The sequence below is a fragment of the Lasiosphaeria miniovina genome, assembly GCF_030549165.1.
Source record: "Lasiosphaeria miniovina strain SMH2392-1A chromosome Unknown B0T26scaffold_3, whole genome shotgun sequence".
Lineage (NCBI taxonomy): Eukaryota > Fungi > Ascomycota > Sordariomycetes > Sordariales > Lasiosphaeriaceae > Lasiosphaeria > Lasiosphaeria miniovina.
This window is the reverse complement of record NW_026848222.1, coordinates 3,006,783-3,021,051: the sequence shown is the minus strand read 5'-3', so window position 1 is coordinate 3,021,051 and position 14,269 is coordinate 3,006,783. Positions and strand designations below refer to the sequence as shown.

Below are 14,269 nucleotides of genomic sequence, written 5' to 3'. Positions count from 1 at the left end.
CAGGGGATTGAAAACTCCCACGTACATAACTGGGAGGGTCTTGAGCAAGCACTTGCGGCGGTAGATACCGAATTGTAAACTTGGTACGCGCTAAGTAGGGGTTTGGGTTCTCTGGCATTCTGTGAGGCGCCACAGGGTCTTCAATACCTGGTCTGCCACGACAGCGCCTCTCGTCCGCACCCCTAGCCTGAGGCAGCTTCATGACCGACAGCGAGATGACTCGCACATCTACTGTAGAGTACTGTACGGAATAGCCCTGGTAGTTATCCGAGCCCCGAATCCTTCTCTCGAACGCGCCTCGGCGGACAGTCCAACAACGTTGCAACAGACGGCCGCGTCTAAACGTGTTGGTGTAAACGCACCCGTGGACGGTCTAGCGCGCGCCTTGACTACCATTTGTAACGGACTACCGAGTAAGGGTTGCTCCGTCTCTCGTACGCATCGGGGTAAACACCAACCGGCTGGCGGTTTGTTTTGCCTACCCAAAACATGTGGCTGAGCTTATTCAGACACTAGTGTAGTACTCGCGGATTGGGGCTGACGGAACACCATTCGGAGTTACCATGACCCTTTGCGTCTTCCGGAAGACACAATGTGCCCGCTAGGCAGCCTCTTCATCTTGCACTTGCCACCGATGACGTGAGGAGAGAGATGGGCGATTGATAAGAGTAAAACAAAACAAAAAAGTAGCAGATAGAAAATAGACGCTAAGGCGAGCCGGCCACACTTTTCCGAGACACGGCGGGCTCAACTAGGCAAAATGCGGCGTGGCAGCGGCGTGGGTCTGCCCTTTCATTATTCCATTTATGGCAGTGGTTCAGATGGATTTGAAACACTGAAGCATGCAGCCAGCGGTTACACCAGATAGCTGGAGTCGAAGATGAAAGAAACAAAAAAAAAAAAAAAACACAGAAAACATCTCGGATCTAAGACCTTGCAGACAAGACGTTGGCGAGAGATGAAAGTCGGCACTAACAATGCAGGTACGATACCCCGACATAAAATGCCTGCACTGCCCGCTGCCAGGCTTCCAACGGCGGCTCCCGCCCATGTGGTTTGTGGCTGGCGCATCACAATCTACGGATACCTTACCGTACCGACCCCCATGCACACTAGTTCGCCCTGCAAGGCCCTACCCAACAAAGCAAATCCCCGTAGGGCCGGCCAGCCGATCTGCTAGAATCGAGGCTCCATCCAGCATGTGTGGAGGGGGAAAGCATGCAAGCGCGGTGCAAACTCGTCATTTTGTCCAGACAACAATCGACCGGAACCCCACGCCCATCTGGCCTTGTTTCCATTATTAGCTGCCATCCCTGGCAAAGGGAGACAAGACGGCGGAGACAGCCAGGGGGGGACAAGGTTCTCGTTCTCTCTTGTAGAGTGGCACAGCTGCCGGTTTGTGCTCCTGAAGGTTGCGTACCCTATGTATGTGCCACATTTCCTTTGGTCAGAAAGACTGGAGGGAAAAAGAAACATACAGAACTGTGCCTGCTGGGCCTTTGCGTGCCGGCGGATAACACAGTGCTTGGTATCAGGGCCGCTTCCTTCGCTTCCTTCCGACTCTTCTCGTCGCCGAGGGCCCGGAGAAGAAAGCATGGGAGAGAACGCCGAGAGCGAGCAGATAGACGGGTCTAGGGGCCAGGGAGAGAGAAAAACATAAAGGACATTTATGTCTCTTGGCTATCGCAGACCCAACGAAGACCGGGCGTTTTGTGTTCGTCTCTGTTCTCGTGCGCCTCTCCCCGGTTTGGGCCTGTTGTGTATAAAGGTATTGTATGCTGCAATTATTCCGCACTCATTTCCAGACTTGGAGCCGTGCAACAGGCATGCTCCCTGTTCTCCATCGCGTTCGTCTCCCGGTTGACGTCGAATTGCGCTGCCCAATGGGCTCCAAGAATACTACTAAAAATTAACGAGCATCGAGGCGGGCGCAGGATGTCCCTTGCACCCACGGGGAAATTCCCCGCCTGTGCGTTCGTCACCACACTGGCAGGCCATTGGCTGACGGCGGCCCAGAGCGGATCCGGGCTCAAACGAGTGCCGAATGGCAGCAGAAAGCTAAAAGGGAGGATCCTTATTAGTCTTTCTATGATCTCCAACTCGGAATCTCACAAACCCATCTCTTGGATGGAGACTTGGAGACTTAATCTCTCCCTTGCTGGGACTGCCCGACAATTCGCGGTTTGTTTACTGACAGCAACGAGAAACAGAAACAAACAACGAGAAGAAAAATTTCAGCATTGCTCCGGGCAACTGGAGCAAAAATTGCAGACTTTGCGCAAATGGAAACAAACATGTGGGATCTTGCCTTGAATAAATCAACATGTGGATATCCGGCGTCGGAAGTCGTCGTGCGTGTGTTGCAACCAAGGCGCAGGCTCTGCTATCTGCCCATGGGCACAGCACAGGGGAGCAATCAATGTATTCGGACGGCGAACATGGCGTCATTGTCGATGGCCAAACGGCCGAACCAGCCCATTATTAGTTCCGGTGTACTGGTATGCATGCCTGTGGTTAAGATCTAACTGCGCGAACATGTAACCATCCTTCGTTGACTCTGGCTGGCGCTCTCATTCGTTCGTCGAGACTTGTCCAAGTATTTATCTTAACCCGGCTTGTATGCCCTGTTCTCTCCCTGTACAACCCCTTCTTTCTATCCAGTGTAACTCGCCGGGAGGCGGGATGGAGCAGGCCCAGAAGCAGCATCATTCTTTCTCTTTCCAACTCCTATCGTCGGGATTGAAGCTGTTCTCGTCTGCAGCCGCTAAGAGATGGTCTCGCCGCCACCTAGCATCTAGCCCTGTCCCCCCTCTCTAAGCCTGGCCAGTGCATATTTATGTCGAGGCATCAGACATGAAACATCAAACCTAAAACATATGCCCATAGATTGGCTACCCCCTCGGGAATAACCAGCTTCATGGGACGGGAAAGACGGTCGGTTCTGCTGCCAGATTCCAGGCACATGTCATGCTATGGCTACACGAACAGCCGGACCTTGGAAGGGGTCGGAAACGCAGGCACCCTTCATTCTACGGCGAGAAAAAAACCTCTTTCGTGCCCTCGTACCTGAGAAGCCACCCCGCCTGCTGTTCCGGCGTTATGCTCTTCGGCAATACTTGTGAAGTCCCCGGATGCTCCATCGGCCATCGAATATTCCTAAGACTGCCCACCGTATGAGGTTGTCGAGAAATAAGTAAATCATCCAATAAAACAAAACAAACTCTTCGGTAACGTCCTCCATCAGGGCTGCCCGCTAGCACGCACATGTCAGAGAGGGGGTTTTGATCCGGTTTATTTTCTCGTGAAGCAACCAACCACGGAGTTGGCCGGGCCCGAAACCTCTGGAGCTTCGGACCGAGACTCGTTCTTGGACGGCCCCGGAGCGGATATCGTGTCGACCGATATTTTCTGCGGCAAACGGGCCTGGTCTGGTCCTGTTTTCTTGGTGGTGCGTACTGTTCCTAGCCGTCCACCCGGGTCTTCATTCTCGCTGGCCACTCGGCAGGCTGCACGAATCATAGATAATCCCCCCCGACCCCCTCCTTCTTCTTCCCGGCTTCGAGAGCCGAGTTTAGTGGGGGGGGGGGGACATAGAGCTTACCGGCCTGCTACTCCTTTACTAGACGGGCAGGTCAAAGGACCAAGCCAGGTAGCCCCAACCTGATAAGAGAGAGATAGTCAGGCAATCAATACGTAGAAAAGAAAGGGGGCAGGCGGCGCTGACCGTAGATAAACACAGCCCACGCGAGCCTCCATGGTCTGACAAATGCTCGTCGAGATGCAGCTTGGACTGGAACAGTGCCGTCTTAGTTGTCGATGTGTTAGCTACCGTCGACGATTCCCGCGACGTGACCACAGACATGGGATGCCAAACTGCACGGTCTCCCTTCCATTGTAGGCCGCAGAGCCTTGGATCACAGCTATGGTGATAATGCAAACGCATTGTTTGCCACATATCATCGTCATTGTCTTCACCCTTGGCACAGAAAGGGTTCCTACCATGCGAGGCTCGTAGTCCGACGTAGATGCCCCTGTCTTCAAAGCCTCCCTTTCTCATACCTAGCACGCTCGACGCCCCAATGCTTCCGTCGTCCGACGTCGTACGCTCCCTCCAACGGGGTTAGTGACGGCGGTTGGCATTGCAATGTATGCGTCGTTCACAGCACGAACAGACCAAATCCGTCCAAGCTCAGAATTCCCGCCGAGAGTCCTCGTCTCACAATGAAAAAACTAGTCCATTCTTTCCACTTGTTGTTATTTGTTCGTTTTTGTCTCCCAGTTCGAAGACCACGGAGCGAGCGATCGAGCATTGCCATGAAACAGGCCCATGTATGAAGGCGGGGAAGCCGTTGTCGAGTGGTCTGGTTGGACGAGAGAGAGAGAAGAGGTCCCATGTCGACCATACACAGCAGCAGCAGGAAGCAACCCAGATACAGGGCAGCACTTTAATTAGCGCAATGATACGTTTAGTATACGGAACAACCTAAACACAGCATCACCCCCCTCCCCCCCCTAAAACCCTGTCGGTCCGGAGAAAATGTGTCGGTACATACATTATCTAGTGTCGGTAGGACCGCCTAGCTAGCCAGTCACTATAAGCTACGGGAGCAAAGTCGGGTTCTTTCCGTGTGTGTTCTGATCTGGTGGATTCTGACCCCTATTTACATGGCCCTAGTGGTGATTCACCAACTCCTGGGAAGGTAATCAGTTTGAGTCGGGATCTAGATTCAGGAGGGTCCCAGAAGAGTGCATTTGTATCTGACACTGTATGCCGCAGTAAAACTCCAGCAGTTTACGAAATACTGATACTGAAACTGTGACACTAATATCTTCAACCCCTAAGTATAAGCCATTTTAATATGGTAAATCCAACGTTGTGGAAGTCGCTTCTCAATAGAGTTGACGAAAACCCCTTCTCAAAAACCCTCTGTCAGATTTCTCTGTACGAAAGGGTCATAAAGTTTTAGTATCAAAATAGCATTATGATATACCCATTACCAAAAGCCCGTCTGCCCCACTTGGCTGGTGATACCTAGCTAGAAGAGGGACTGGACCATCGTGCCATGTATATAAATCATACATCCTTGTAAGCCGGCCCTTCTAACCCAAAAGAAGGAAAAATAAAGATCACAAGTCATGAGCCTTTCCTTCCTACCAGTGCCGATTCAATCTGCTTCCAATCCCACCATCCCATAATCATACAATCCTAGCCGTATCAGAAAAAGACGGCGCCATGTTAATTTCCTAGCGATCGGAAACCCCCTATGCCATATTACTGTAGCCACAACAATCCCACACCGTCCATACATTATGACGTAAAATGGCTCATAAGGCGTAATTATAAATCCGGACTATCGGGATATGCCTCGTTGCGATATCTATTCCATTTCACACCGTTGACGACAGTTAAACGTGCTTCTATCGTGGGTAGTTCATGATCATCAATGATATGCGAGATCCACCTTGCCTGGAGCTCTTTGCGGTCATGCCCGGACGCCAAGCCAAAAACCGGGAGTTGAGAAATGCTGGGAAAAAATGGAACCTCTCCAAGTGATTAAGCTCGCCAGGGTCGAGTTATCTGACGAAGCGAGATAGAAAATGTGCCACACTTGTATGCACCTGCTGGAATATAGATCAAATGCTGAAAATATTAAGGAGAGAAGAGAAGAGCAAGATGGCGACCAAGATCGGCTGCCTAATTAACGAGAGCTGCGTGACTTCCTTGTCTTGCCTGCTCCAAGGTTGCTGCGGCTGTGTCTCTGGCATGTGTTGCTGTTCCAAGAGGCGGTGGATGCGGACTCCGTGGCGGTGGCAGTGGAGAGTTGATCGGCGGCAGCTGAGGCTCCCGAGGGACAGGACCAGAAATGCGCTCTTGTTCCTGGCGAGTGGCCTGTTCTCGCCAGTCATGGTATTCCACACCACCCGGCCTTGATACACCTGGTTCTGAACTCGGTGCTCCCTGGACCCCTGGCGGAGGAGACTGTAGAAGCGCTTGCTTATCACCCGCTGACTGGCGTCCCTTCCTCTTCTGCTTTGAGTCTGGCAGGCCCGGCGACGAAGCTGGATATAGTGGATAGACGCCTGCGCCAGTACCCGTGCCGGCACCCGGACCGGGACTGCGGGGTTGGGGCGCAATCGTTGGTCCCGGAGACGGGGCAATGGGGGCCGGAGAGATTGGCTGGTACGCTATCATTTGCGGGGCAGCCTGGCGCGCCAAAACCTCGGACTTCGGAGGCCGTCCGCGCCTGCGACCGGTAGGAGCCGCGTTTAGAAGAGACCCGGGAGTTGGCGGTAAGGTGGTAGAGGCGTAGCCGTTCGGCCGTGGCTGGATATTGACTGGCTGTCTTGGACTGGTGGGCTGCATGCCCAAATTTCGCGGGACTGAGTAAGGGACCGTGTCTCCGAGCAACGGGTGGAGGGCCGCGAGCTTTTTGGGAATATGGTCGCTAATGTCCCCGAGAGATCTGCGCTTCAGGGGTTGGATGGCCGGAGGCTGAATTGGCGTGCTGAACATATTCTCGGCAGCGCGAAGACACTGGTTCATGTTGCGGCCTGACAACGCTCTATTAGGAGTGGCCCAGTGGGTTTGCATGTTGAAAAGGGGGGGAGACATACCGCTAGGAAGCTGCATCGACAGCCAGTCTGGCTGGATTCCATGGAGTTTGATAAAGTCCACGAGAATGCCCACGTCCATGTGGCTGGCCTTGATCATCTCGGCGAGGACGAAGCGCTGATGAGAGCGAGCTCGGGTTAGGAATGCGCGGGGCAGAAAATGGGGGCTGGGTCGGGCTAGACGAGGGACCAGGGTGCTGGACATACCTTCTCGAAATCAGTAAAGGACGACTCCATCATGAGCCTCAGTTTCCCTTGCCGTCGTGGGAGAAAAGGCGGCGATGGGAGGAAGTAGTGCGTGGGCCGTTTGGATAGTCATTTGATAGGCACAAAAAAAAACGACAGATCACTCATGTGAAAAGGGGCGAGAGAGGGAAGAGGCCGCTCGTGATCAAGAAACCTCGTCACAGTAGTGGCGAAGCGTATACGTTATTTATGAGGCAGAAGGGGAAGCAGTTTGCCGGTCCACAGGGCGCGCTGGCCTGCGCGCCCAGGTTCAAGCTGCGTCTAGAATCAAACGAGTGTCGACGGTCGCTCAAGGTGAGACGGTCATGGTAGAAGGGCCCCCGGAACAAGAGTACACATCCGGGGCCACCTCAAGATGCTTGCAGGGCCCGGATTTGAGTGGTGGACAAGCAATGGGGGGGAGGCGGCAAAGAAGAGACGCGAGCTGTGGAAGCGCGCGTCTTTGGTTTTGCGGAGAGGAAGCCGAAGGGGCCCAAGTCCAACCTTGCTAGCAGCAAGCCCGCCCGTAACTAGCGAGTCGTGGGTGCCACAACGAGGGGGCCGGCCTAGCCCCGGGTCCCTTAAACCTCCCCCTTGTTGCTTGTCCCCTGCTGGCTTTTGTTTCGTTTCTTCCGCTTGGCCTGGCAGTGGCTTGTTTCTTTAGCACGCCTGGGATGGGGGATCTGATGTGCCCTGGTCCGCTTGGTCGCCCGAGGATCAACGTTCCGTGTCGCGCAGCTGCGCAGCCCAACAATTGCCAGGATGAGCCGTGAGGGTTGCAGCTGCAGCCCGATCAAGTGACTGTCGAGGTGGTAGTGCGCGGCCAGATCGGGTCGTGGTGGTGTGCTGGATGTTTAGGTAAGGTGTGCATGTGTGGACTCGACCCGTTCGCCAACGGAAAGAGAGATGAGAAAAATAAAATAAAATGCACATGGGCGAGCGACGAGCGACAAGCAAACGGACGCTCTCAAACACACACCTAAGACAGCTAGGCGCCCGATCCGCTCCAAGCGAGAAAGCGCCAGCAAGCAGCAGTTGCCGTCGGAACAAAAGCCGAATGTCTCTCTTTTTGGAGAAAAAAAAATTGGTAGGCAAAGCTCCAAGCGGCAGCTCGAGCGGCAGCTGATCGGGTATGTACCGTATACAGTACAGTAAGTACTGAATGTATTTCCTCGGTAGCTCATCAGCTCCTCAAGGTCCTGTCGTTTGAGTGAAGAGCTAGCTGCACGTTCCTCCAAAAGACCGGACCTGAGGAAAGGCAATCGATAGATACTTACAAGTCTGCGATCCTCGAGCTGGGAGAACCATCTGGCATATTGCTGACCCTCCTCCCGTCCCGCTCGTCGCTCCTGCCCAGCGACGCCCAGGCGGCCTGTTCTGGGCAGGAAGACACTGCTAGTGGTGGACACTGGACCGGAGGAGTGCCAGCCCTCGAGGTTCCTTCCCAAACTAGGCACGTCAGGTTCGGAGGCATGTTGCAGGTGCCAGGTACTTGCGGGTTCGTACTTTGCACCACCGACGCACTCATCTCCTTCAGCAGCCCAGGTGCCGCTGATGACCACTGCCAGCGCTGGAGCGAATGCACGAGTGCCTCATAGCATGCAGGCCTGCTCGATTCTTTGATTGATGAATGGACAGGCCACCTGCACGTCGCTTTGAGGTGCAGATGCACATGTGACCCTCCCCCCTCTCTTGCAGCCATGATAGGATGCAGTTGTCTGGGGAAGGTGCCCTCTGGCGAGGCCTTCAGAGTCCATATCTGACAGCCGCATTCGGAAAGCCCGCGGTGGGCAAAGGATCGACTTTGGACGGCGGTCAAATCCCCTCGCCCGGTGCCCGCGATTGAGCCGCTGCCATGTCGGACAGAGGGCTCTCACTATCAAAGCAGCTTTCCAAGTCTGATCGACGAGTCTCGAATCATTTTCAAAGGCTTGGTCCAATCGGGCCCTTGCGTCGTCTGGTGTCGAGTGTCCCCACCTTTGCGAAGGTGGGAAGGCCCGTTTTGGCGGCCATTGGTTGCGCCGCCGAGCGCTCTCGCCAATGGCATTGTTCAGCAGGGCATTTCCTCTTTTCTCAGAGACCGCTGGCAAAGAGCCGCATCGCGTTTGCGAAGTGGGACGACATGTCGGCAGTGGCCTGCGAATGGCCGGTGACACATCTCCTCGAAGCTTTGATGCGATTCTGATGTTGCTCGACAGCAAAGCGCGCCTTCTGGCTCTCCTCATGGCGTCCACAGAGGCCCTTTAAGTACTTTGGGCTCCCGAGCGCTTCTCCACCATACATGCTGCACGATGAGCTGGCAGCGGCAAGCGGATGGCATGGCGGTGGACTTTTCCAAGGCTCTTGCAGGTTACCAGCTATATAAAGGCCTGTCTTGGGCTTGCAAAGAACGCTGTCGTGGTCTGAAGCTGCCCACGTAGTTTCTGTCGCTGCCGCGATGCAGGGCATGCATTGCTTTCGGTTCCATCTCAGGGGGGGGCTACGCCAATCTAGGTTGAAGCGTTGGGCATCATCGCTGCACACAGGACAGCCGTGCAACCACACGGACGTCGGGTTTCAAGTAACAATAAGGCAGATGTGCTGTTGATCTTCACACAGGGCTTCAATTGCATGGTTCCATTTCTGTTAGCATCAGGAGGCCGCGTCCGTCATCTGCTTGACCCCAGACTTCGCCTACACCATTGAACGGCAGGAAGTTGCATTACCAACGAGCGCGAATTGTGTACTTTGCAAACAACCTCCAGAGGCCTCATCGGTGACTTGTTTGTTGCCTGGCTTTTGTAACTGCAATCCAATTCATCAATCGCCGTTAAGCGGGAGCTTTAGGGAGGTGAGAAGCCTCACTACATTCCGTAGAAGATCTCCCTGTTGAATGTTGGAACGATCAGAACCTTTTTACAGAACCCCAAACCTCATCTATCGGCCCCAAAATGCTTAATAATCAGGAAATTAGATTGTAGAAGGCAGTTGCGGGCTTTTACTCGGCCATTGGATTATACAACGACTCACAAGGCGGCCGAAAGCTGTCCTATGATAACACTACTCCCCGTTGGATGGGATACCTACCCTTGGCACATGGATGACCAGGCGACAGAGTGCCGGAATACGGAATACGCACATGCCAGATGTGGCCCCCGGTAGACCGACTCGACAGCACGACGACATGCTGGCTCTACTGCGAGGGCTCTGGGCTGATGCACGGTGAGATGGAAATTGGGTGAGGAATGCCGGGCTATCAACAGGGACATCGATGCTCTCGCTTCATGTCGAATAAGGGGTATCACTCCGTATATAAACGGCCAATCGGACAATCCAGTCCAGCCTTACCATCATTAGCCCACCCTCTTGTCATTCTGGGAGGTGAGTATGGAATGCAGAGCAATAAACTCAATCGACCGGAATTCCTTTGTCAAACTGGTGATGTGCGCTTGGAGAAGTTAAGCTTTTGGAGAACAAAGAAAACACAACCCATCAGTCTGAAAATCTGGAGAGCCATTGGAGGAAAGTGAAAAGAACTGGGGCTAAATCTGCACTGAACCCCCGATGACCCTTCGAGTCCAGTCGATGCGCCGGGTTTGGGGCGCCTACAGGGGCGGAACATAGTCGGGCCGGCGCAGAAAACGTTCAATCCAATTCATCCACCCCCATGTGCGGACCACCCTGTCGCAGAGGCCCGGAGACGGCATCTTCTCGACTGCCCTGTGCAATTGACAGCCGAATAGCGTAGTGAAATCGCACCCACGCTGCCGTAAACAGCGAGGTTGTGCTGGAACACTCCTTCCCCGTGATTCAAGAGTTCAGGCGTTTTTTTAGTCTGTTCTAGCCCCGCAGCTCGGTCCCAGCTGTGCGCAATGTCACAACATCACGGCGAGGACGCAGAATAGCTTCCTGGCCTGGGATTCCTCATCTCTTTGCTGCCGCCTCGAAGGTGCCCGTCCCCAAATAACGAACACCTTACCTCACCCCGTCCGTTCTTCTACCTCTCCATACCTCGACCTCCCACACCTCGACCCCCTTTTTCGCATAGAAAACACCTTCTACATGGGCTCTGCACATAGCGACGTCGATTTTAACCTTCTGCACTCCCGTTATCGGCTGGGCTCGCCGCTTGCCATTTTCTTTCAGTCATAGCGCGGCGGCAACACTACCCCGGCGAATCTTTGTCCGTCGGCGTGCTTGGCGCACACCACACCTCGGCCACGATGGACGAAGACGGCCGCGCCCAGAGCACTGTCGGAGGCATTAAATCGGAGGAGAGGCTCAAGACCAACGGTGTCAAACAGAAGAAGGACGACACCAGTCTTACGGCCACACCCAACGATTCCAAGATCAACTCGAGAGTTTCCAGCATGTCGCCCGACGATGCAAAATCTGCCAGCGGCAGCGCGTCCACCCCCGAAAATGGCACCGCGCCAAAGCTGTCGCGCAAGTCGTCTCAAAAGACGATCAGAACTCTGCCTCCCCTTTACGGCAACCTCCCAGACGTGACAAACGACGCGTGCGCGACATTCCAAGTGATACCCGATTGTATCTGGGGCACCCGCCACATGGGATCGTCAGAACATGATGCGTTGGACTGTGACTGTGCTGAAGATTGGCGTAAGTTTGCTCCTTCCCGGCACCTAGTCTCTAGCCAGACTACTCCTAACACGACCCGTACTTGCAGGCAATGACCAGAACCACGCTTGCGGGGAGGAATCGGACTGCATAAACCGGGCCACCAAGATGGAATGCGTCGACCGCGAATGCAATTGCGGGAATGGTTGCCAGAACCAGCGGTTTCAGCGCAAGCAGTATGCCGATGTTTCGGTCATCAAGACGGATAAGAAGGGCTTTGGTCTCCGGGCGAATGTCGATCTCCAACCCCACGACTTTGTGTTTGAGTATATCGGCGAAGTCATCAACGAAGCAAATTTTCATCGGCGTATGCGAGCGTACGACAACGAGGGAATCAAGCACTTCTATTTCATGTCCCTGACCAAGAGCGAGTTTGTCGACGCTACCAAGAAGGGCAACCTGGGCAGATTCTGCAACCACTCGTGTAACCCGAACTGCTATGTCGATAAGTGGGTGGTTGGCGAGAAGCTGCGCATGGGGATATTTGCGTTGCATCCCATCCGGGCTGGCGAGGAGCTCGTCTTCAACTACAATGTCGACCGTTACGGTGCCGATCCCCAGCCATGCTATTGCGGTGAGCCGAATTGCGTGGGCTTCATCGGTGGCAAGACGCAGACGGAGCGCGCAACTAAGCTTGCCCAGGCGACCATTGAAGCGCTCGGCATCGACGACGGTGATAACTGGGATACTGCGGTTGCCAAGAAACCCCGCAAGAAGAAGGCGACCGAGGACGATGAAGACTTCGTCAACAGCATCCAGCCCCGCCTCCTCGACGAGGAGAGCGTTAACAAAGTCATGGCTACTCTCATGCAGTGCAAGGAGAAGTGGATTGCGGTCAAGCTGCTTGCCCGTCTTCAGGCTGCCGACGATGACCATCTTCGCCATAGGGTGGTGAAAATGCACGGCTACCAGATTCTGAAGACCGCACTCAACACCTTCAAGGACGACAACAATGTCGTTCTGCAGATTCTTGACATATTGTACAAGCTGCCTCGCATAACCAAGAACAAAATCTCCGACTCGAATATAGAGGCAACCATCCAGGGTCTCGCGTCCTCAGACCACCAAGATGTCGCTTTCGAATCCAAGAGATTACTTGATGAATGGAGCAAACTGGAGACGGCATATCGCATCCCCCGCAAAAAGGCCGACTCGACAGCTCCTGTGACAATAAATTCCTTTGAGGAGGAGCGCCGAAACATGGACCGCGAAGAGATATCAAAGCCTGTCAACCACTTCGCCAACATGGTGGTTCCCACCGGGCCGCGGAGCACCATTCCTCAGCGAAATGCGGGCTTCTTTAACGGCCAGCGACCGCCTCGGAAGCTGCCGACGAACTTACCGCTGGGGTGGTTTGTTACGACGGACAAGAGCGGTCGTTACTATTTCTACGACAAGAGCGGCAATACAACATGGCAGCGTCCTACGGCCCCTGCAGTCGAAGTTCCTAAGGCGTCTTCTAAGGTCAACCAGGACCAGAAGACGCTGCAAGACATCATTGACAGTCTGACTAAGGAGCCGACGCCAAGACATTCGGCCAACCACACCCCACAACAAGCCAGCACTCCCGCGCCGGAATCTAAAAGGGAAAGGTGGCGTTCTCTTCCTGTCGAGAAGCAGATGAAGATTTATGAGAACACGGCAAGTTCTTACACGGTTTCTTGGTCTAAGAATGTGCTAACCCGCCGCAGCTTTTCCCACATGTGAAGTACGTTATGGATAAATTCCACCACAAACTGCCCAAAGACGACTTGAAGAAATTCGCACGGGAGGTGAACAAGAAGCTCGTTGCTTCCGATTATAAGAACCACCGTGTCGAGGATCCGACCTCCATCACCCCCAAACAAGAGAAGAAGGTCAAGAAATACGTCTACAGTTTCTTTGAGAGGGCATTGGTCAAGTACAAAGAGCATGAGAAGAAGAAGGCTTCTGAGGCCAGCGGCAAGATCACCGGTGCTGTTGCAGAATCGAAGCAAGACGAAGCAAATAATGCGGCTTCAACTCCGCCAAAGGATGACGCCGCGCTATCGGACGCCGAGGACGCTAGCACCCCCGACACTAGTCCGGGCCGCAAGAGAAAGCGGGAGGACGACTTGGAATCGATGGGTGAGACCCCGTCCGAGACCCCATCGCTAAAACGTGTCAAAGAAGACGACAGTGGGATGCCGAGCCCCCCACCACCTCCACCCCCGCCTACCGATACCCCTATAACGGAGACGGATGAGGAGCGATCCATGCGTGAGCAAGAGGAAGCACTCATGCGGGAGAACGAGGAGGCGCAGCGCCTAGAGGATGAAGCCGAACAGACGCACCGGAAAACTCACGATGGTAGTCTGGCGGCGAACGCACACGTTGGTCCCCGAGGCCCTAAAGATAAGAAGAACGATGGTGCCCACTCGTGTGGCCCAAGCGGTGGACTGAAAGTAACCAAAGGCTCCATGATGGATATCGATGTCGACGGTTTGACGGCCGCTGCGGGGGGCAGCGACAATAACGACAACCCCCTTGAGCACAAGGAGGTCCACAAGCAGGAGGTGCTGAGCCATTAAGCAAGGTCACCTTGCATTAGATAGCTGACATCTGATCGGCCGCGCAAACATGTCTTCGTTGTCCTTGCGCTTTACATATAATTACGAGGTTTACATACAAACAAATCCTGGGTCTGGAGGGACTTGCCCGATTTTATTTTGAGGTTCAGGTTTTTCCGTTCTGGGTGTGGGAGAGTTGGGGGGTGTTTTTGACCAACATTTTTTTTTCTTTAGGGCAAAGATCCTTAACACCTTTTTCTTCTTCTTTACAATGCATGGAACAAGGC

At 54.1% G+C, this 14,269-nt stretch overlaps 3 protein-coding genes across 3 annotated transcripts; 1 reads left to right on the top strand and 2 right to left on the bottom strand.

Moving 5' to 3' along the window:
• Positions 1-5,566: 5,566 nt before the first annotated feature.
• On the bottom strand, positions 5,567-7,032 carry B0T26DRAFT_222547 (uncharacterized protein). The gene is made up of 3 exons (XM_060433854.1): positions 6,820-7,032; positions 6,616-6,730; positions 5,567-6,552 (listed from the first exon to the last, which is right to left on the bottom strand). The coding sequence occupies exons 1-3, from the start codon at positions 6,850-6,852 to the stop codon at positions 5,696-5,698; spliced, it is 1,005 nt and encodes a 334-aa protein (XP_060298426.1). The 5' UTR covers positions 6,853-7,032; the 3' UTR covers positions 5,567-5,695.
• Positions 7,033-7,596: 564 nt separating this feature from the next.
• On the bottom strand, positions 7,597-8,724 carry B0T26DRAFT_222602 (uncharacterized protein). The gene is made up of 2 exons (XM_060433855.1): positions 8,267-8,724; positions 7,597-8,162 (listed from the first exon to the last, which is right to left on the bottom strand). Exons 1-2 carry the CDS (start codon positions 8,537-8,539, stop codon positions 7,692-7,694), a joined length of 744 nt encoding a protein of 247 aa, XP_060298425.1. The 5' UTR covers positions 8,540-8,724; the 3' UTR covers positions 7,597-7,691.
• Positions 8,725-11,039: 2,315 nt separating this feature from the next.
• B0T26DRAFT_739718 (methyltransferase-like protein) lies at positions 11,040-14,003 on the top strand (the record flags this gene model as incomplete). Its single annotated transcript, XM_060443749.1, has 3 exons — positions 11,040-11,436; positions 11,504-13,095; positions 13,146-14,003. The coding sequence occupies 3 exons, from the start codon at positions 11,040-11,042 to the stop codon at positions 14,001-14,003; spliced, it is 2,847 nt and encodes a 948-aa protein (XP_060298424.1).
• Positions 14,004-14,269: the final 266 nt, after the last annotated feature.

Coding starts and splice junctions, on each gene's coding strand:
- B0T26DRAFT_222547 (XM_060433854.1), bottom strand. CDS start 6,852: ATGATGGAGTCGTCCTTTACTGATTTCGAGAAG. Junction 6,731..6,819: donor CCTTTACTGATTTCGAGAAG/GTATGTCCAGCA, acceptor CGCTCTCATCAG/CGCTTCGTCCTCGCCGAGAT. Junction 6,553..6,615: donor GTCGATGCAGCTTCCTAGCG/GTATGTCTCCCC, acceptor GAGCGTTGTCAG/GCCGCAACATGAACCAGTGT.
- B0T26DRAFT_222602 (XM_060433855.1), bottom strand. CDS start 8,539: ATGGCTGCAAGAGAGGGGGGAGGGTCACATGTGCATCTGCACCTCAAA. Junction 8,163..8,266: donor TTTGGGAAGGAACCTCGAGG/GCTGGCACTCCT, acceptor GGACGGGAGGAG/GGTCAGCAATATGCCAGATG.